Below are 21,994 nucleotides of genomic sequence, written 5' to 3'. Positions count from 1 at the left end.
ACCACACACACACGGCACAAGATGGCCGGAGAGGCAGCAGCACCCCGAGCTGTCAGGCGTTCCGCCGCGGCCGCGGAGCCCGCCTGCCGGCGAGGACCTACTCCCGGGCGGCCCGCAGACCCGCGGGAGCAAAGCGGCCGTGGCTGGGGGGCGAGGCGGGCCGCGCGCCGGGCTGGGAGCCCGCGGCAGAGGCGCCCGGGGCGGCCGGGCCCACGACGCGGAGAGCGTCGCTGCGGCAGCGGCCGCCGAGGCTCCCCGGGGCCCCGGCGGCCCGACCCGTACGGGCGGGAGGCTCGGGCGGGCGCCCTGGCGCGGGAGTCGGGTGCAGGCGACCAGGAGGGGTCGGCCGCGGCGTTCGGACCCGGTGAGTGGCTCCCCGGCTCCTTTTATTGTCCTTTGTCCTTGGGAGGAAAAGCAAAATGTCCTTGAGCGCGCGAGCAGGAGGGGGCGGCGGGCAGGGCCTCGCGGGCCGGCTCTCCCCCGGCGGCGCCGCTCGCTGGCTCTCCGGGCGGGAAGCGCCGCGGGGCCGGGGGCTGGGGGCGCGGGCCCCCGCTGCAGACCCCGCGGCGGGCGGGGGGCCTTCTCGCTGCCCGGACCGGCCCCGCGGGGAAAGGGGCGGCGGCGGCGACCGTGCGAGGAGAGCCCCCGTCTGTCCTGGTGAGTTATTTTGATATTTAGGGTAAGGAAAAAAGAATCCCCTTTTCATGTCCTTGCAACTGGGGAGTTTTTTTTAACCCCTTTCCCGTGAGGTGGCAACACATCTTCGTGGTCGAATTTAAAAGAACAATGGAACCCTGACTACGTTTCAACAAAAAATAAAAACTTGTGTTTTTTTTTTTTTTTTTCCTTTTGGGTGTTGGCTTTTAACTCTTTCCAAGCCAATTTTGAAAACGGCTGCAGTGTTACAGATGAAAAGGTAGTTGCTGCTTGTTCAACCCTTTATTGACGTTAAGGTTGTCTTTTTAAAAATGCAAGTTGGAGGAGTGCTTCTGGTATTTCAAAAATTAAGAAGCCAAGTTTACTATGTCGTCAGGGCTGTTTAATGGAAATAGATTATAATTACGGTGCTAGACGATGACGTTTGATTAAGGTAGTTTATTTTACTGAGTAATTACGCCAAGATTGTTTGACATTCTGTTGTTTGAACAATGATTAAATCTACTGTTGGGGTACTTTTAAAAAGGTCATAAGGAGCCGTTATACCACACCTGAATGTTAGGAGATACTTGGGTCAGTTCCTAGACTTTTGAAAGTTTAAGTTCGTCGTTTGATTATTCTAAAAAATGATATATATCCTCACAAGCTGTGGTCGACAAAACTTTTGCAAAGGAATATTCAGACACCAAATCCCTTTGTGAAGTTACTTTCTCGTAGTGTAAATATTAAAGTAGGATTGCTCGGTAATGGGCGATGAAGAGGAGCCATATTTGTTGCATGCATAAAAATCCAGTTATGCTCAAAATGGAACAGTATTTTAATAGTGTATTATGTTGTTTTAAAAATTTGTAGAGTCCCCTGTACAATCTAGAAATTTGAAATATTGTCTGAGAGGGAATTTAAGTTTAGTGATTTGAAGAACAAACCACAAATGCACAAACCTTTGTGTATTTTAGAATATATTTGTCTTCGTCCTGCGGTAGGTCGTGTGTTGTTGTGGAGGTGAAGATCTACGTAAAAATAGTGTTGGGCTGATTTACGTAGTACTTGTAGAATCACAGGTACTGTTGTATTTTTTAATGTTTTTGAGGGTATTTTTGTTAGTGAAATTGTTTTATTTTCCGAATAGCATTTATATACTGCTACACGTTACATCAGTTGCGCATATCTTGATTTTACAGACTGTTGTTTTAACCGTTTTGGTTTTTCAAATCAACGTTTTTTGAAATTTTTGAACACTGCAAGTCGTTTTATATTAATATTCTGAATCTAGTTTTTCAGAATCCTCTAATTAGCAAAATGCAAAATAATTGCTAGTTGTTTAACCTCATAAGATCTTTTTACATGAGAAATGGGGGAAGGGAGACTGAAAATGTTAGAGACCTCAGTTTGAAATTGAATAAAGATCATAGTACATGTTTTAGATTTGCTTTAAAGACAAAGCTAATATCCCACTTGGTGAGATCAAATAACTTGTGGTTTAAAAATTTAAAGTAACCAGTAGCCATTTTAACTTCACTTATTTCTCCTGGAGTTAATTTTTAATTGCTCGTTTCTTGTAAAAGGTAGTTCTAGATAGTAAAGAAAATTTAAGATTATTTCAATCTTTACAAATGGTAAACTTCTTTGTTTTTGTGTATTGCTTGGCATAAAAGAAAAATAAAAATGAAAACAAGGTCATAATCTTAAACCTTGCCAAAGATGAGAATTTTTTCTTTTTTAATCTCAATGCCTTATCTATAATATTTATGTATGCACCCAAAAGATGAGGAAAACAAAGAGTGATAGATACTATGATAAATAACTGCAACCTTAAATGTACAGGTAGCATGTTGATAAGCCATCTTCTTGAATTTATCCAGTGATCATGTCTCTGGAATATTTTCTCATTGTTTCATCACACTGAAACTTTGGCCAAGAATTGTTCAAAAATCAAAACACTGATATTATCTTTTCTTTTTTTTTTAAGGTAACTTACAAGATTAAAATTAAATTTGGTTGACGATGATTCTGAATACGCTGTTTTATTTGAGGTAAGAATGGGTAAATTTTACTACTTTGACATAAAAGTAAGCTTAGTAGGTTTTTATTTTCTTTGTTAATTTATATTTTTGATACTGATTGTGAGTATCTGAAATTTACAAAATCTTTAAACCTTTTCATTGAGAAGTATTATGTGCATAGCTATTGTAACTTAACGTGCCTTTTGAATAGTTTAAAATATTGAAGGTCCTTTAAGCCTTTGTTTAATTTTGGGACCAAGAAAAAGACTGATTATACTTTCAGGAAAACCATAAACCAAAGATATGCTTTTTCTTTTTTGCTGCCTAATATACTGTGCAAACAGTTTTAATCTTTTAATATTAAATAAGTTCATTGGAAAATTCAATCTAGTTACTATTCATATTAACATTTTAGGGGAGAATGTTTTAAAAATTAGAGTTTTGTGAGCATAGATTTTAGTTTTTGTTTCTTTCATGAAATAAGAACTTTAAAAACATGTATTCCTACTTGGCTTTTGGTGGTTCCATCAATAAATTGTTTAGAATATTGTTTTCTTCCCCCCCCCCCCCAAAAGGTATGCCATTTTGAAGACCGAGACCATGGAATTTTATCCTTGAGGATAAATCTTTGTGATAGTCTCTATTTTGTATAGCAAGTAAGTAAGTGTTCTTACCCAACATATGAAGTCTTAATAGCTACCAACATTTGAATAGGAAAATATCAGTAAAGGTTGTCAATGTGACATAAATTGTAGACTTAGTCTCGAAAAAGGGATGAGAAAAAGCCCGTCAAATGCATTTCCTTATATCAAAGCAGTTTTGTGCTAATGTTAAAACAGTTGGTACATGTAATTTATATCAGCTGTGAGACATTCAGTACTTTTCAATTAAATGGTGATTTAGATTTATGGTTAAATCAGAAGTTGAGTCATCATCTTTACAATCTGAAATGTACATTCTTCAGCCATTTTTTTGGTGATACAGATTATGTTTTAGAAATGGCGTAGAATTTTTGTATCTGCAGATCTTACAATTCTTAAAAGAACTGCATTACAAAAATTAAGTAGACCCTTTCATAGTCTAGTTATTATTTAGTGGATTTTAAATAGCCATTTTACCTATTTTTGTGAGTCTTTTCTTCCCAAGCAGGTAGAAAAATAAGTTATTTTACAGGAAACTAAAATGATGTGACTAAAGAGACTTGTTACCTATAGCTTAGTAAGTCTTTAGAGTTTGAAAGGAAGGAATAATTTATCATGTATATGATATTTTGATATCCTAAAATTAGATACATGAATTAAAAAAATATGTACAGAGTTTTCAGGAACAATTTCTTACTCCTTAACACTGAATGTGGAGATTAATGTCAAGTGATACTAGCAAGGGATTTACCAGAGGAAATACGGAATATAATGAGATACCTTGGGAAATTTTAAGGATAGTCAAACAACTAGTTAATTTATATAAGCACGGGTTTGCATTTGTTCTTATAATTCTTGTGGATAATTTATCGTTGGTGTTAGCTTATTCTGTTGATTCAAATAGATGATAGAGGTAATATTTTTATTTCTTTTAATTTAGCTTAATTTTTTCTTTTTGGTTCTTTTGCAGTTTGGTCAAATCTGTGTTTATTACAATGTACAAAAGAAAGCAAATGTTAGACCTTTAACAGTAATGTTTTAAAGATGTCATATATGTAGAGTCAAGGCATCTTTCTATCCAAGCGTCTTTAATACAAATATCAAAGTTAGGGGTTCCTTCTTATAAATGATAGGATGTTATTTTGGCATTCAGATGTGCTTGGACACTGTTGTAAAAATTGAAAATTGAGCTTCTTAAGACACAAATGTATGTGAAGTTTAGGGTAAGTTTAAGTAGAAATTGGCAGTGACTAATAATAGACTACCAAAGTTGTAATTTGAATCCATAAAATTAAAAAAAAAAGACTTTAAGATTAAAATGTTAAATGGAGGTTTTAATTTTTTTGTCTAGTATTAATCATTATAAAAATACTTTAAATGATATAGAAATTCCTAAATTAACATAGTGGAGTTCAGTTTTCCTTTTTATCACCAACAAAATAAAAGATTTTAATAAGTCACATTTTAAAAAGATCTGCATGTCCTTTGACCTTCATAATAATACGGTCAGTGTTTTGAAATCTGCTGCTGAGCCAGGTTTGTAAAATTGGCCATATTTCTGGTAGACAAAAAGAATGAATACGTGAGAGCAAATAAAACCAAAGATTCCATTCTTTTAAGTTACTATATTTCATCAAAAATTTTTTTAGTTCATTACTATTTTGTTTGAGTCAAAGTTACAAATACTTAAATATTTGTTTTTATTTTAACATTCTGAATTCTTGAATCAAAATAACCTGATCAGGTTCAAGATTGAATTCCATTGTGTTTATCATTGTGGCAACAACTGTTTAAAAAATTCCCTGGAGTTCCACAGATAATGAAGATAGCCATGCCCATAGTTAACAAAAGACTTTCATGAACTACTGCATTATAATTAGAGGCTAGATTATATGAAATAGGTAATTTTGAATATAAATTTTCTTTCAAGCTTAGTTTACTATTGTTCACAGTTTCTTGATTATTTAAAATTTTGGACTGTGGACAACCAATTAAATTGGCTTGTTTACTCTGATTTTCTTCTTTGTTGAGAGGGAAAAAAGATAACTTGGGGATATCTCCATCTTCTCCATTAATGAGAGGTGTGTGAAAGAATGGAAAGAATAACTGATTCAGCAGAGAGGAGACCCAGCTTCTCATGTGAATTAGTTCTGTAATCTTGACATTTTATTCACTGTGGGCTTTAGTCTTCCTCATTTGTATAAAATATTTGGAGTTTTCCAGTCTCAGACCAGTTTGCTCTTAAATTGTGCGGTAAAAATAATAGTGTGTCTAATTCTCTTAAACTGGAGAGCAGTTTTTATAATTTTTGCATTGCAAATTGTAGATGTTATTTTGTGTTGAAGTTATTTGAATAACATGAGACCTGGGCCAGTAGTATACTTGACTTTCCTAATTTTGATGGTGGTTTTGTCCCTAAATTGTGTCTGACTCTTTTCTACCCCATGGACTATAGCCTGCTAGGCTCCTCTGTGCATGGGGTTTCCCAGGCAAGAATTCTGGAGCGGGTTGCTATTTCCTTCTCTAGGGGATCTTCCCGACCCAGGAACCTGCGTCTCCTGCATTGGCAAGAGGATTCTTGACCATTGAGCCACCAGGGAAGCTGTTTCTTAATTTTAGGGGTTCTAAACTATTAATAAATAGTATAAATGCAGACATAATGGAGAAGTGTCTGTAAAAAATAGAGATTTAGAATGCTGCAATGAAAGCGTTTTGAATTTTTTTCCTAATTATTTCATTAAATAATTTAAAGATTAATGTATTAAATGTAATATTTGCAGCTGACCATCATTATTATAAAGCTTACATGCTTGGCATAACCTATATAATTTCTCTGAATACAACTGTATTTCAGAGATAAATATTCTCTTACTCAGCTACCTTTCCCTTCCAGGTTAAGTGGCTCAGCACACTTAATTGTCAAATTGACTGTTATTTCTGAATATAATTAACCATGATAATTTAAATTCAAGGATATTCTGAACTTTACAAATAAAAACTGTGATTTGAATGTTTATATAACTTCCAAGAAGCATGTTTACTCCAACAATTTAATTTATACATTGTGTGAAGCTGGATAATCCACTGTTTTGGAAAACAAGCCTTTGTTCTTTGAGTTTATTTGAAATTGAATATTTCCCAAACAAGCAATTATATCCTTAATATATATTACAGAGTAGTCAAAATCATTTTAATTTAGGTTATCAAGCAAAATATTTTGCTTAACTTTAATGGTTTATGAGTTGTCAGAGTTTTCTTATGACTTGATGACTTTACCACTAGTACCTTATTTTTGTGAAAAATTTCTTATATTTGACAATGTTCTCAAGTTTTATTCTTAATTAAGATGTTAGATGGTTTTGAGGACTTCAAAAGATGACAATCAAATGTAAGGAAAGCACAGATGGCTTAGTGTTAATGTAAGACTACACTAAAGTCATCTTTGCGTTTTATTATAGAATGATCAGCAATCATAATATACCTTTCATTTCATATTAAATGAGGATCCTTGTTACTGCAACATATTAAAGATAGATAGGAATATGAGCAAAATTATCAAAGTTGGTAGTCTGCTTAAGGTGAACTTAGCTTGTGTTAGTGGCTCAGTTGTGTCTGACTGCAACCCCATGGACTGTAGACCGCCAGGCTACACTGTCTATGAAATTCTCCAGGCAAGAATACTGGTGTGGATTGCCATTCCCTTTTCCAGGGGATCTTCCCAGCCCAGGGATCATTCCCAGGTCTCCGTGTAAAGGAAGGCTTTGTTAGGTTTTGGAAAGGAGATTGAGTGGTAGATTACATTAGTGTCAGTACTTTTTGTTGTGGTGCAAAGTGTGATCCAGCTTCTCATCTGAATTTCATGGAGTGAGCACTCTGAACCACATACTTGTACTGGTAGAGAGCTTTTCTTAAATAAGCTGATGAGTTTTCCTCAGACATTTCTTTCATGGATATTCCCTTAAGTCATTCCTGCCCTACTCAGGGGCTAAATCAATTTATTTTACTTGATTGATTTAGGATTTATCTTTGTTCAGTAACTGCCACCTTTATATACTGCTACTGCTAAGTCACTTCAGTTGTGTCCAACTCTGTGCGACCCCATAGACGGCAGCCCACCAGGCTCCCCCCATCCCTGGGATTCTCCAGGCAAGAACACTGGAGTGGGTTGCCATTTCCTTCTCCAATGCATGAAAGTGAAAAGTGAAAGTGAAGTCTCTCAGTTGTGTCCAACCCTCAGCGACCCCATGGACTGCAGCCTTCCAGGCTCCCCTGTCCATGGGATTTTCCAAGCAAGAGTACTGGAGTGGGTGGGGTGCCATTGCCTTCTCCGGCCTTCTTTATATAAGGTCAGGTTAAATTTGGAAGCTTATAATGCTGTGTTTCTTGTTAATTGCTTCATTTTATTAACTTGTTGGGAGGAAATTTTAGCACCTTGATCTTAGAAAAATTTTTGAAGCAGATGTTTGCAATATTTCTTGGATATGTATAGTCAAAATGATTAATGAGTTTTGGTAAAGTTATCAGGAACTTGCTTTATAATTTGAAAATTGGAAACCTTGGTCTTGGAAAACATTTAGGTAGCTTAGTTGCTTAAATCTTAAACTTTATTTTACTTTCTAAAAATTCTTAAATTGGTACTTTTTCATAATTGAAGTTTTAAACAAAGCATTTTGGATAGTTCTTGCCATTATTTTGATTATTATAATCATACTTTGGCACAGGAGTGACGGGAAAAAGTATATACCTGTATTCTCAAAAATTTACTCGAGATAGAGAAACATTGTCTTCCATGTTGGTGAAGTATTTCAGTCTAACCAGTGAAAAGTATGGGTATGGTATTTTTATCAAGCCGCATACTTTAGAGAGGGTTAATGTTGATGCTGGGAAAAATTGAGGGCAAGAAGAGAAGGGGGTGACTGGATGAAATGGTTGGATGGTATTACCAACTCAGTGGACATGAGTTTGAGCAAACTCGAGTGATGGTGATGGACAGAGAAGCCTGGCATGCTGCAGTTCATGGGTTCAGGGTCCAGCAAGACTTAGTGATTGAACAAGTGTTGAGTAGGTCCATTTAACTAGTAGTAAAGAAAAGTTGGAAATTATGCTTAAGATTTCTATCCAAGAATAGTGTTGATTAAGGCTCATGACGCTATAGTAATAGTGAAGACTGAGAATCGTGGCCTTGCCAGGTTGGAAATGGAAGTTTTCCTTTAGAAATGCTGAAAGCAGGTTAGATGAAGGACCAGAAGGTAAAGTACTTCTGTTCTGTTGAGGAGTGAGGTTGGCTCTGTTAAACAGCTATTTTAACAACCATGACTGCCTGTTAGGGAGCCCAAATTTTTACCTAGGAAGTTCTTGGGGACTGAGACTTAACGTGTTTTTATAGTAACATTCTACAGATGAAGTTCTGAACATTCAGATTAAAGATTCTCTGGATTAGAACTTTTGATCTTTTGGAACTGTCTTTATAAATACATGTCTGGTAATTGATTCTGATAAGATGTTGAAATTTCCAAATCTATTTTTGTGTTTCTGTACATAAAATTATATTCCTTTTGCTTTCTGCAGGAATATGAATCCTGAAGCTGAATTACCTAAGGGGCCTCTACACCGAAGTGAAATAGATGTTGGTGGAAGCATTTAGTAAGTTTTTACTCAATTTACATGTTTAATCTGTTCTTTAAGTTTAAATATGACTTTGGAAATTTTAAGTAAATGAGTCTATAAAAACAGGGATTTAGTGAGGTTCAAAACAGTACAAAAATAAACCCATATGGTGAAATGTGTACCAAGTTTATTAAAATCTTATTACTTTACTCCAACCTTTTATTATTTTCTGCCTTTTTAACTTAGGTTCAGGCAAAGTTTAAATGGCAAGAAATCATATTTGAATATGCTTTTAATACTATACCTAGGACTTCTGATGGTCCAGTGGTGAAGACTGGGCTTCCACTGCAGCGTGCAAGGGTTTGATGTCTGGTCAAGGAAATAAGAGGCCACATGCACAGGGCAGCCAAAATAAAAAACCTGCACCGTAGATCTAGGTGTTTGTAAACTGCCCTCTGTTTTTATGAATAAAATTTTATTAGAACACAGCTGTGCTGTTTCATTTACGCATATTCTGTGTCTACTTTATTTAGAGCTGCTGAGTAGAGAGTGGTTGTAGCTGATGGCCACAAACCACTGAATACTTAGTATCTTGTCCTGGAAGGAAACCTAGCTTATTCTGGATCCTTGTTTTTTGTCAGCTTTACATATATAGAACTCAGAAGCCCTTGAATTCTCTTGGTAATAGAGCATACTTTTTACTGGATTTCACTGTTACTAATTCAAATAAATGAAGTAATCATGAGCTTTCCTTAAACTTGAAAGCCCAACAAAAAGTTCTTTTTACACTGGGGTATTGCCTTGATAGTGTAGAAGGTTTGGTTACTACTATGGAATTTCTAACTCACCATCTGAGAAATAGTGGGAAAAGAGTGGTGAGACTGTATAAATGAATTTGGATGAATTCTCAAATGGATATGTTTATTTTTGACAAAACTTTTTAGTATGATAATTATTTAGTAATTGTTATTATTAAAAGGTTGTTGAATCACATTTGCATATCTAGATTCTATATGATAATCTTTGTTTCTCATTATTGTTTGAACCTCTATTATATAAATGGTGACTAGGACCTGTAAAATAGTGAAATTTTTTTTTTAATGAGGGGTGGTGTGGACAAAGATGAAAACTTACCTAATGTAGTATAATTTATTGACTTCATGCCTTCTATTTTAATTGCCTTGGCACATAGTGGGTGCTCAGTAAATACTTGTTAATTTAATGTATATAGTTGCTGTTAAACATTTGTCAACTAGTGTTTTGAGTCTAAACTAAAAATGAAGGGAGATTCATTATTAAGTTTATAATGCTTTAAATAGTAACTTTTAGATATGCTTTGAATACTAAACTTTGACTCAGTAAAAGCTTAAAACTTACAAGAAACCACAACTTTCAATCTTTGATGAACATGTAGTCAACTTTTAAAGTAATAGGGATAATGGGGAAGATCTGATAATAAAACTTTTAATTTTCTTAGCCCTCATAGTTAAACAGCATAGTTTAACACTGTGAACAACAGCTGGCTGCTTTTGTTTCTTGAATGCCCACCTTATTTAGGACCCAGACTTGTTAATATATTTTCATCCTATTGAGGAGTCAAGCTGTTTGTGGTAATAAGACAGAATATGTGAATTCACTATTAAATATTTTCAAATTTAAAGGCTGTGCAAAGAAGATTGAAATTATGACATAAGTACCAAGAAGATTAATTATGTGATGATGATGATCAATTTCTCCTTCTTACTGTAATTTTGTACCCATTTGTCCTACTATTTTGCATTAAGTCTTTGAATTTTAACAAATTGTAGCATTTATTAGAACCACTTGTTTAAAAAATTGAGTCATTCATCGTTTTCCTTGTGCTCTTCCATGTCCCCCACATATTTTGTTGCTCTTAAAATGGGGATTTGCTAAGAAGTAGAGGTAAGGAAATGGCTTATTTTAGGGGAACCTCTCTTAAAACACATCAGTAATGAATCACTTGCTTGCATTTCAACTAGCAACTCATTTCACAGTATCCCAATGTTTTTTAAACAAATTTACTGAATTAGAATTTAAAACTTTCTTGTTCAATATTATGTTTTTAATTTCTGACTGTACAGTACTTGGGGATTTTAAGAGGCACCCCACTCCAGTACTCTGCCTGGAGGATTCCATGGGTAGAGGAGCCTGGTGGGCTGCAGTCCATGGGGTCGCTAAGAGTTGGACGTGACTGAGCGACTTCACTTTCACTTTTCACTTTCATGCATTGGAGAAGGAAATGGCAACCCACTCCAGTGTTCTTGCCTGGAGAATCCCAGGGATGGGGGGAGCCTGGTGGGCTTCCATCTATGGGGTTGCACAGAGTTGGACACAATTGAAGCAACTTAGCAGCAGTAGCAGCAGTACTACCTTCTCACCATAAAAGTTTGTCTAGAACTGACTTAGAACAAGCAATTTAAAACAAACAAAAAAAAGGTATAAGTGACCATGATTGTGGGAAAATTCTCTTAACTTTTCATAGTATTAGCTTGAAGCTAGTATGTTTGATGATGGAATTTTGGATCAAACCATCATCTCTTCAGTATGTTTGCAGTAATCCACAAATTGCTGAAAAGATATGGAGTAGTAGAGCTTTAATACTAAACCCTGTTCGGTTTTCTGTACTGATGCTATTTTAATGCAACATTAGCATTGTGTTAGTCACTCAGTCATGTTGGACTGTTTGTGATCCAATGGACTGTAGCCCACCAGGCTCCTCTGTCCGTGAAATTCTCCAAGCCAGAATACCTAAGTGGGTTGCCATTTCCTTTTCCAAATGTGACATTAAATTCTCTTTAAAGCAGAAATTGTTTTTGTCTTTTAAATAGTTGACCCCAGGACCCTACAGATTTTACAGAGATACCATGACTGTTGGACTATAAATGGTTTGGTTAATTAAGGTTAGTCTGTAGGTCCTCAGGTACTTTGGTTACTCTGGTGTATTGGAGTAATAACTAATATTTATTGAGGTCATTCTATATGCCAGGTAATGTAAAAGCTATAAATGTTAATCTTCACCACTACTGCTACATAAGGTAGGTACTACTGTTACTTCTGTTTTACAGATGAAGAACTGGATTCAGTTACCAATGAAATTTCCAGGCTCAACTCATGCATACCTTTTCACTTTTTAACTTTACTTATTTTCAAATTTAATTTTTGTAAGAAATTGAAATTCCACGAAATTAAATGGCTCATTTTGAAATCCTTGACTATTCTTTTAAGTGCTTTGAATGCTTGACTTAGCTCTTTTGCTTATTAACAGAATGCTCACTTTCTGGGTTTTGATTGGCTTCATAGGAATGCAGATTGATCATGGCTTTTCTAGCACCAATCTTTTTCTTCATCCCACTCACCACCCCCCCCCCTGCTTTTTAGCATCTTAAATATGGTGATAGTATATATGATAGCACAACCAATATGCTGGTATTTTTTAATCTCTATTTTTGTTACACAAGATGATGTATTCTGTTACTTAATTTTGATATGATTTTTATATCATTTGGCTTCCTTGTGAATCTTTATGGTTTTAATTTTTTTTAATAAGGGTTTAATATTTTACATAGTGTCAAGAATGGATTTTGCCTCTTGCCTTGTGGCAGGAGAGTATGAAGTACTGAGTTTGTCACTTAGCCCACTAGATTGAATAAATTGCACCTATTGCTATTGTAATGATTGTAACTTGATATCAATGCTTTAATGTCATTGTTCATCATAATAGTATTTACATTCCAAACTTCATTTAGAGCTTGATCCTTCATTGTAACAGAGTTTGAGAAATTGGTTTATAATTAACTAATGAAGAGGAATGAAGGCTTTCATCTTTTTACTTTAATATAGAGATATATGTCCCTTAATTTTAAGGAATGAACAATTCAAGTGGAAGCTATTTTACTGATCTGGGAAATAAATGAGTTATTTTTAGTTCTCCTTTTAGGCTGGAGAGAGATCGGCAAAAACATTTGGGAGAAATATCTTTCGTTTGGTGTTTATTGATATTGTGACACTCATTTTCAGTATCTGTTTAATGAGTGGTGATATCTCTTAGTTAATCATGTGATTTATTCAGTAGATTTTTGTACTGTATATAGTAGACAACAGCAACAATGAATCCTTATGGTTTTGGAATGAATGTATTAACTACCTAATGAGCAAAAAATGCCCTTGTATTTAATAACTTCCAAGTCAGTCATCCAGACTTTATTGCTATAAATTTAGTTTGAGAGCTGCAAAATTTATAGAGAAGATTAGAGTTAAAGCTTATTTTTCTAGTTGTGTTTGATCATGATGAATTCGGGCCATTTATTTAATGGTAAAATCCCGTGACTTCCCTTAATTCCTTTAGTTCAAATTATTTAAGCAGTTATTTTTTTTAAAATGAGGAATATTTGGTATTTTTGAAATGAGAATTTTATTTAGTATTGAATTTGAAATCTGGTACATCACATAAGACAGGCAGACACTCTGCGTCTTGATCATTCTGTTTTCTGGTGAATGTGTTTCCTGCATTCTCATGTATGTAGCTCAAGATTATCCGTGTCCCATTTGTGTTACCTATGCAAAATTAAGATCTGTTGCACCAGACAACTGCTATGATCCAGTGCTTTGGTTTTTTTCCTTTTTTTTAATTCTTTAAGATTCTTTTCCATATTTAGTTTTATTTGAAGAAGCTTGGAAAGTTTTCTGCATTGAGATTTAGAATCCATAGTGTTGCTGTACTTTAGCTTTCCAGAATTGTTGGATTTGAATTTTTGTTTCCATTTCTCATGTAGATAGTATAACAACATTTAACTATTAAAAATGTGACTCTTCACTGCCACATTTTTATGGTTACTCTGTATCTGTGACAGTAAAGGAATTTTGTTACTGGTGTGCTGGTTTTGCCATCCTTCTCTTAAGGAGAAGTTGTCTGTGCAGCACGGGCAACTTAATATAATACAACTTTAGAGTTTACAGTTGTTAGGAAATTATTAAAGCATTATGTATGGTAAGCTTATCTTCAAGGTGGGTAGATGTTGTCTGTTTGAAGGAATATGATTGTTGATATTCCAACAGCATTTTTTTTTTCTTTTAATGTTTTCATCAAGCACCCAGTCAGCTTGAAGAGTCTCAAATGGACCCTACCACTGAGAAATCAAGATGGCAGTCCACTATGGGGAATTGAGAAAAATGGATTAATACAAGAGTGCTGTGATATTATACAACCAAGACAGGGTTCTTTTAACATGGATTTCATGAAATGAATGAAGATATAGGTTTCTTAACAGCACAAATGGACAGTGAATTTCACTTTCTAGAGACTTTTTGTATCGTTAATATTTTTGACATTTGGAGAAAAAGATGGCACATTATTAACAGATGATAGTTTGTATGCCTGGAATTTTTTCAGTTTGATTTGTATGAGTATGACCTTGTGGAATGTTAACTTTAATAAAATTTCTAACACTTTAAAATTTCTCAGTTTGGGTTTTTTGTTTTTTTTTTTTAAGCTCATGTTTCATTAAATACTCAGTGTCGCCTTAAATAACACTTTGACCTTTACATTTGCCCAGCAGTCAAGTGTACTGAATAAAGCTGGTAGAATGGAAATGGTGTGCTGGAAAATATTTCACTTGGTTGATTAAGATTTGTCTTTTTACAAAGTTGTGGAAATTTATTTGTGCCTTAGAAAATGGTTGTTCAGGTAAAATACTATTTTATACTTTCTTAAAGCATCTTGCTTAACCAGTGGGACAAGGATATTTGATTTGCTGTGAGACTTTAATGAACTTTAAAAAAAAATGCCTTTTGCTTCAAAATTCAGCATGAATGATAGAGTATTTTTCTGAATTAGTATGTTTTGATGGAAATGGTCCCTTTACCTATGCTTATTCAATATTATAAATAAAACATCTTATAGAATATCTGAATATTTAAACTGAATCCTCCTTTTGGCTTAATGGTTAATATTAGGTGAAGAGGTGTTGGATTTATAGGAAGGTCCTTAGGGTATTCTCAGAAGAACTTAACATTTTGGTGTCAATAATGTCTACAATAGATTTTATAAGATAAGGTTGCTTATACTATGTCATTGATAACTTTTGTTTGAATTCTGGGTGAATGCTGCAGTTTCATTCATCGATAATCACTTAAAATTATTTTCAGTTACTATCATGGAATGTGGCAGACTTGGATGAATGAGTTGTTGATTATATTTTCCCATTATATAGAGAACAAATGATAGTTCAGCTTTTGTTTTGGTGAGAAAATGTTAATCACACCATGTTTGTAATTAATGTCAAGTACCAGGATACACAAGTCAGTGATCAATAGAAATGTTGTATTCATTCTCATTGGCTGATTTGAGTTGGTTGGTTTATATAGATCAAAAGTGGAATTTTGGATTTTGGTTTTGGTACAAAATTATCTTTTGTAGAAAGTGTGGAATTGAGACTGGGTGTTGGTTATGGATTTTACATTTACCCGGGTGCAAATTATTGCTTTTGTTGAGTATGAATCTAAAGTTGGCTTCTCAGTGAGGGAAGGGTGTTGTTCTGGCAGATAACGTTGAATAGGAAAGTTGATTATTTTTGGATGTGTGAATGTTTTCTTGGGGTGCTTGTTGAGAAAGTTGAATAATTTGGTTTTGGCATTAGTGATTTTGTTTCTGTAGATGTCATGGTTTTCATATGTAGGAGAGTTTGCCTTGTGATATTACTTTGGTAACTTTTCCATCAGATATGACAGATTGTTACTAGTTTACCATTGTTGAAATGGGTATATACTTAGAATTTGATTTGGAATACAAGGGGATGGTTGAAATACATGTGTTGGTTTTGGAGGTGGAGTTTCTTGGGTTTGCTTTTTCATTGGTAGTTTCATGCTCTTGAATTTAATAACACTGTTTTTGCCTGAATCAGTATGGTATGAGAATTTTTGGGGTATGGTTTTGGCAAGGCTGTATAATGGGTTAAAGAATCTTGTGAAAATACAAAGAAAAGTTGAGATTTTTGAATAAAAACTAGTTGCATTAATTTTTGCCCTAATGCAACTGAACACTAGGGAGGCGCTCTTGTGCCCCTTCCTTTCAGATGGGATGGAAAATTCCCCCTTAAATTTAATCCTGAGATAATTTTTAGGCTTCATAAGGAAGGCAAAACTTGAATTTTAATTTATGAAATTGAGGTTTTGCTTTTATTTAGAAACCATTTTACCATGGTGGGGGTAGTTTTTAAAAAGATTAGTACTTAAGCTGAGCTTTATATTCTCCTAAGAATTATCCCTTTTTCAAAATGGCTTGATAAAACACCACTTCCTGTCCAGAGAGGAAGTTATTTTAGCTCAAGGACTGAAATATTTAGCAGATCTTTAGACAAAAGGAACAAATTACATTTCTCTCTGGCTTAAAAAGGGTGTTTGAGCCAGAGGGGGTTAAGAAACCCTCCCCCCTCCGCCTGATGGGGTGGTCTGGAGGGGCAGGGAGGGGTGGGGGTAGGGGTCCTTAGGCTCCCTGGGATGGAGGATCTTTTTTTTTTTTTTTTTGGTGGAGATGAAGGGGTGGGTCTATGGTACATCACCTGAGTTGTGGGGTAAATGTAGAGAGTGTCAATCAAAGGCAGAGCTCAGAGCTGGGAAGGAGGCTCTAGATGGCGGCTGTGCCTTAGAGAGAGCGCGCTCAGCTCCCTGCCTTCGCCTCACTTTACGCAACTTTCCCTAACTTTCGGGCAGCCTCAGGGGGCCCCCGCAGCCCCCTGCCTCTCCTAGTGACTTACTGGGGTCGATTCGAACCTTTTTTAGGGAGAAAAGCAGCTTTTGGGAGCTTTCTTTTCGTGCCTTGTTGGAAAGAAGCAGCCGTACTGAGAGCCCAGGTCGTTGTTTTTTCCAGCTTAGAAGCCATGGCGCACCTCCATTTTTGTGCGCTCTCCTAATGAGGTTTTTTTTCTTCCGGACCCGTTTCAGGATTAATTGTTGCTTTATTTTTTTGAACAGTTAACATATTTGAGGATTATATTATTTATTTTTTGCTTTTTAACGGAGAATTTCGTTTTTATTTTTAATTATTTGGGATCTGATATTTTTCTACTACTAGATAGGACTCTTGCTTTGGACCTACTACATGGATCAGGTAAGTTCACGATCATTAGTGGTAATTTAAAAGATTTACATGTTTAAGTTTGCTCTATTTTCTGTAAATATGTGAAATTCCTGGATGACGCAATAAGATACAGAGATTGTTATTTGTATCCAGTGTGTTACTTTGAGAAACTTTACTTATTGATAGTGATGATTCCCTCTGTTCGGTTTATCATGTTTTTTCTTTTTTTAAAGGAAAAAATAGAAATACTTTGTTTTTTGGTGCTTACCGCCGTTGTGTTACAACAATATCGTTACATAGTCAGGACTTTGTTCCTGATAATAAAGCCATCGATAGAAGCTGGGACCTTACCTTTCTTTCAACTTTTGACAGTAAATACCTGGGCACAGGACTTCAAAGCAAACACAGATTCCCCCTCCCCCTTAATATTTAAGACTTAAAAGATGATGAGAAATAAGGACAAAAGCCAAGAGGAGGACAGTTCGCTACACAGCAATGCATCGAGGTATGAGCTATCAACTTTCTTCCTTTTTTCTTTTTTTTGGGGAAACCTCAGCTTACATTGTTTACCTTGACAGACAAGGATAGCTGTCTGTTTTATTTTAAGTATTTTACTAATTTGAGTTCGTTTTTTAAAGCGTGACCTTGAGATTGCTAATATGCCACACCCTAATTTTTTGGTAGCAATTTATGAAAGTTAAGTTGTGACTTAAGGCCTCTTACAGCAGTCAAAAGGTAAGGTACCTTTATTCAAGGGGGCCTTTCCTGCAAACCACAGGTTTTTTGACAGTAAATTTCAGTTTTTAGGTTTTCGTGCTGTGGGAAAATGACCTTGTCGGTTTAGCCATTGCTGCATTGCACCATTTTACATACAAGGCAAATTTTTTCTTTGAAGAATCTAGGATACCCAAACTAGTAACTGAAGGCCATAGAGGAGCCTTGTGGTAGTAAATTATAGTAAATAGACATTTGAGAAAGTTATATGAATGAAAAAATGTACATTTTAAAATGAAATTGCAAAAAGGACCCTTTGACTGATGCCTCTCAGTTTATATTTTTATTTGACTCTGTGTTTCTTTTGATACTGTTGACATTTTAGGAAATTTTGATAAGATTTAATCAAAACCTTTACTCTCGATGGTTACAGTTCCTGCATTTATGAAATCAAACCTGTGGTCACAGAAATCTTGGAGCACGATTAATATGCTTCTGTTTTGTGTGTGTTACTGTGATTCTAATTGTTTATTTTATATTTAAAATACTTTAAGGTTTGCATTTGTATGCTTATATTTAGACAATTTTCTCTGGTTGGTAGATGTAGTATTTTATCCTCGCATTTTAGTTGTAGCTGCTTTAAATTTATTGATTTATTTCGACAGAGTCGTCTGGAATGCTTTATCTTCTGAAGCTTACAAATGTTACTGTTTGTTCAAATCATGATTTGTTTCACATTTGTTGGAGTTCACCATATTAGTGACTAAGTAATAAAGCCTCTAAGATATTTTGTTGTACGAAAATCTTCTAAGATGTTTTGTTGTATCATCTGTATATTAATTTTCTAAAATATGTATGAATACATTTCTTGATGTGTGTTCTATGAACTGTCACATTACAGATTTTAAATTAATGCATTTAACAAGAATCTGATTGGTTTATATGAATTTTTTCCCTCCCCAGTTTGCTTTTACTTTTATAATTTTTTATAAACAATATATATTACTAGGTGAGTGATTCGAAAGTTTTGAACATGGTTTATTTCTAATGTTGAATTCTTATTTGTGTTATAAGACTTAAAATATTTTCACCCTTGCTTTGAAAAATACCTTTCCAAATTCTTTTGCAAATTGAATTGTCACACAGTTTGGATTGCTGTCTTTGAAACTGAATTACCCGTGTAATTATCTAGGCAAGATTTAGGACAGAAAACTACTGATTCTAAACTGATTTTTCTGAAAAGTGATGGTGACTTGAAGACATAGGAATCCCCAGGAATCTTTGACAAATTATTAAAGATTCAATACCTAAAATTGGTACTCCCTTGAGTGTATGATTTGCATATTTCACATGGGTTTTGGCTTTCTCATGCAAGGTTTGTGGTTAACGTCATTGATCAGACTCTGCTTTCTAATTTAAAAAAATTAAGTGGTTTAGTTATTCTTTGAATAATTTACTGACCTGGAAAACGACATGCAGATTGCCATGTATTTGTCTTCTGGTTATGGGGTTGCAGCTTAACTAGTAGCATGCACTGTACTTTTGAATGTTTTGTCAAGTATACTTTGATTCATACACCTGATGAGTGTCAAATATTTGAGACACCTTGAAAAGAAGATGGAGTTTTAAATTACTGCTCCCCCTAAATTGCATACTAATACATGTACATAATTATGACATCACTTCCTTTAAAAACTGTAAAGCCAAGAGAATGTTAGTGATGTTTTATTGTAGTAAATTGTTATTTTTAAGTGAGCTAAAACTGACTTACATAGCTAGTACTTGGTTCCTTAATGCTTCAGAATTTCTCCATAAGGACCTAGTTTCAATGGCACAAAGTCTAGTGTTTGGGGAATATTAGAAAAATCACTTTTGCAGCCTGAGCCATCAGAGGAAGGGAGGAGTTTGCAGGTCAAGTAAACTTTTCGGTCTGTGAAATTACTTTAGGACCTGGGAGAATTGAATGTGATCTGGTATTTTCCTGTTTTTGGAAATAATAGCAATACTTAATAGTCATTATGTAAGTTTGTTACTCTTTTGAAGTTAATGCTTAAGTATAATGTTACACTCTATATCATGGTTTTTGAAGTTAAAAGTTCACTTTGAAAAATATTTTGATTTGGTATCTAAGTTTTAAGTATTTGAAACAAAGTTTTAGGGATGAACAGAGAAATGAGGATCACACACTTAATTCGCAGTGGGGGTGACTTCAGTAATACCAAATAATGGGAAGGGAAGGGAAAGTGAGTGCAAGTGTGCACACAAAGAGCTCTGTGTTCTAGGACGCTGCGTTTTGATTTTATCATAAAAGTTTATTAAAATTTATCTCCAAACCCTCTGCCTTTGAACCAGATTTACTTTGATAAGCTGAGCTGTGGGCAAAATCTGCTTTTTAAATCAGCCTTTTAGTTGTTACTCTTAAAAGGCTGGTGATGGTTAGAAATTGGCATAATGCAGTTGCTTGTGAACTGAAACAGGGAGTTTTTTAAGTGGCAGCCATTTTATGATGATGATAATTCTTAAGAGTCGGGATTTTTTTGAGAAGACTGAAAATAAAGCAAATTGAAACCCGAATTACCAAAACATCTGCCCTTCTCCCCCCTTTTCGTTCTTTGGTACTGAAATAAAGGGCAGCTTGGTAGTTAGCGCAGGCAGCAGCTCTGAGTCCCTGGCATCTTGGTGCAGGTCCAGCTCAGTCACAAAATGGCTGTTCCTTTGTGCCGCAGCGCTGACAGACATACTGCATTGCACTGTGTACTCGCCAAACAGCAGGAAGTTGCCGTGCGGAGTTCAAAGGCCGGCCGGCGCCGGCGCCGACTGCTGATTGGCTGTGCGCGCGCCTGGCAACAGCGGGTCAACAGCGGCGGCCTTCGGGCAGGCTCCGCCCCGTGACGTCAGGTCCCTCGCCACAGGGAGGAGCGTACGCAATGACGTTAGGTTGCGTGCGCAGCCTGGGTCGTTCTTTTTCGCGGAACCAGCCGCCAGCTGAGGGGCACGGGGGGTAGGGAGGGGCAGGGACGCTGGCTGGGACTTTCCGGTGGGCGGCCTTTCCCGGCGACGTCCTCCGCCCTGCCCGTGGCTGTCTCCACCCTGTGGCGTGTGTTCTTTGCCCAACCCTAGGAATGGTTTTCCTGATTTAGAAGCGGCTTCTGCTTTTGTAGAAAGTGAAGGGCCTGCGTGTTTTACAATTTTCGTTTTCCTTTCTCATATCCTAGAGGGTTTTTTCCCCTCTTTTTTTTTTTGGTGTGTGTTTCCTGTGAAATTAGTGAGTTTGTAACCATTGACCAAAAGCGTTTCACTGTTGAGATATTTTTATTTTAATGGAAAGTTGTTAATGGTGTTACAGCTGCTGTTTAACACATGGCTCATAAACAAAGGGAAGATTATTTGAACTTGTCCCCGTGCATTTTTACTTGGTACCAAACATTTTCTCAATTGACATTTGATGGAGAAAAACTCAGGTCAGTATGTGCAAAGTGATTTATTTTTAAGGGATAACTAGGTAGAAAATTGCAAAACTATTAGTCTACTAATACTAGGTTAAGAAACGAATATATCAATAGCCATTCATTACTATAAACAAATGTTAGGAGACAAGTCTTTGTAAGTGTTAGAGCACTTGCTAAAGAATAGTGACTCCCGAAGCATGTGCAATAGTGGAATTCCTTGGGAAAATCTTCTGGAAATTTTACCAGTCCTGGTAAACTTGTTAAAATATTACAATGATGCTCATGGTCTGCCTTGTTAGCAACCCTTGCAAGGATTTCTGGTTAAAAAAAATCATAGCTTACCAACCATGACTATAGTTTGGTCACAAATAGTGAATTTAAGCACAGAGGAAAGACAGTATTGGTCTGTAATCAATACTGTAATCGTACCCCGGTGAATAGTTTTTTTTCCAAGCTTTTGGGGGTGTTTTAACAGTAAGTGGAATATCAGATTGTTGGCAATAGTTAAGATTTTTTTTATAGAATAAAATATGATATTTCCACAGAGATGTGGAACTCCTGAGTGCAGGTAGAAATGTTTATCTGGGCATATCGTGAATTTCTTCTGAATCAAGTTTGTAGAGTAAAATTTACTACATTATTAATTGGTTTTGTAGGATCGCATAGTCTTGGTTCTTTAGGAGGAATTGTTTGTTGAAACTTTTAGGTGAAATTGAGTTTTCAGTTTGTTTTATAAACTTGTTCATCAAATATTCTGTAAATGATATTTCAGTTATATGCTCAAATACATATGATGAAAATTTTAACAGCCTTAGGGACAAGTACTTA

The 21,994-nt window shown here is 35.7% G+C and overlaps 1 protein-coding gene and 1 long non-coding RNA gene across 2 annotated transcripts in view; both read left to right on the top strand.

The window, feature by feature from the left end:
• The first annotated feature begins 274 nt into the window (after positions 1–274).
• On the top strand, positions 275–14,367 carry LOC128066677 (uncharacterized). Its single transcript, XR_008201236.1, has 5 exons — positions 275–364; positions 2,627–2,690; positions 3,236–3,316; positions 8,870–8,944; positions 14,017–14,367. It is a non-coding gene; the product is annotated as an uncharacterized LOC128066677 (long non-coding RNA).
• A 2,209-nt stretch (positions 14,368–16,576) lies between these two features.
• Positions 16,577–21,994, top strand: part of CHD2 (chromodomain helicase DNA binding protein 2) — a 109,408-nt gene continuing 103,990 nt past the window's right edge. Inside the window, exons 1-2 of the mRNA XM_052659421.1 lie at positions 16,577–17,033; positions 17,376–17,508. Coding sequence (XP_052515381.1) covers positions 17,447–17,508 — 62 coding nt within the window. The 5' untranslated portion in view covers positions 16,577–17,033; positions 17,376–17,446. The remainder of the gene's footprint in view (positions 17,034–17,375; positions 17,509–21,994) is intronic.

The sequence above is a fragment of the Budorcas taxicolor genome, chromosome 21 (assembly GCF_023091745.1).
Source record: "Budorcas taxicolor isolate Tak-1 chromosome 21, Takin1.1, whole genome shotgun sequence".
In the NCBI taxonomy this organism is placed as follows: domain Eukaryota; kingdom Metazoa; phylum Chordata; class Mammalia; order Artiodactyla; family Bovidae; genus Budorcas; species Budorcas taxicolor.
The sequence above is the reverse complement of the archived record's forward strand: the minus strand, read 5'-3'. Positions and strand labels throughout refer to the sequence as shown.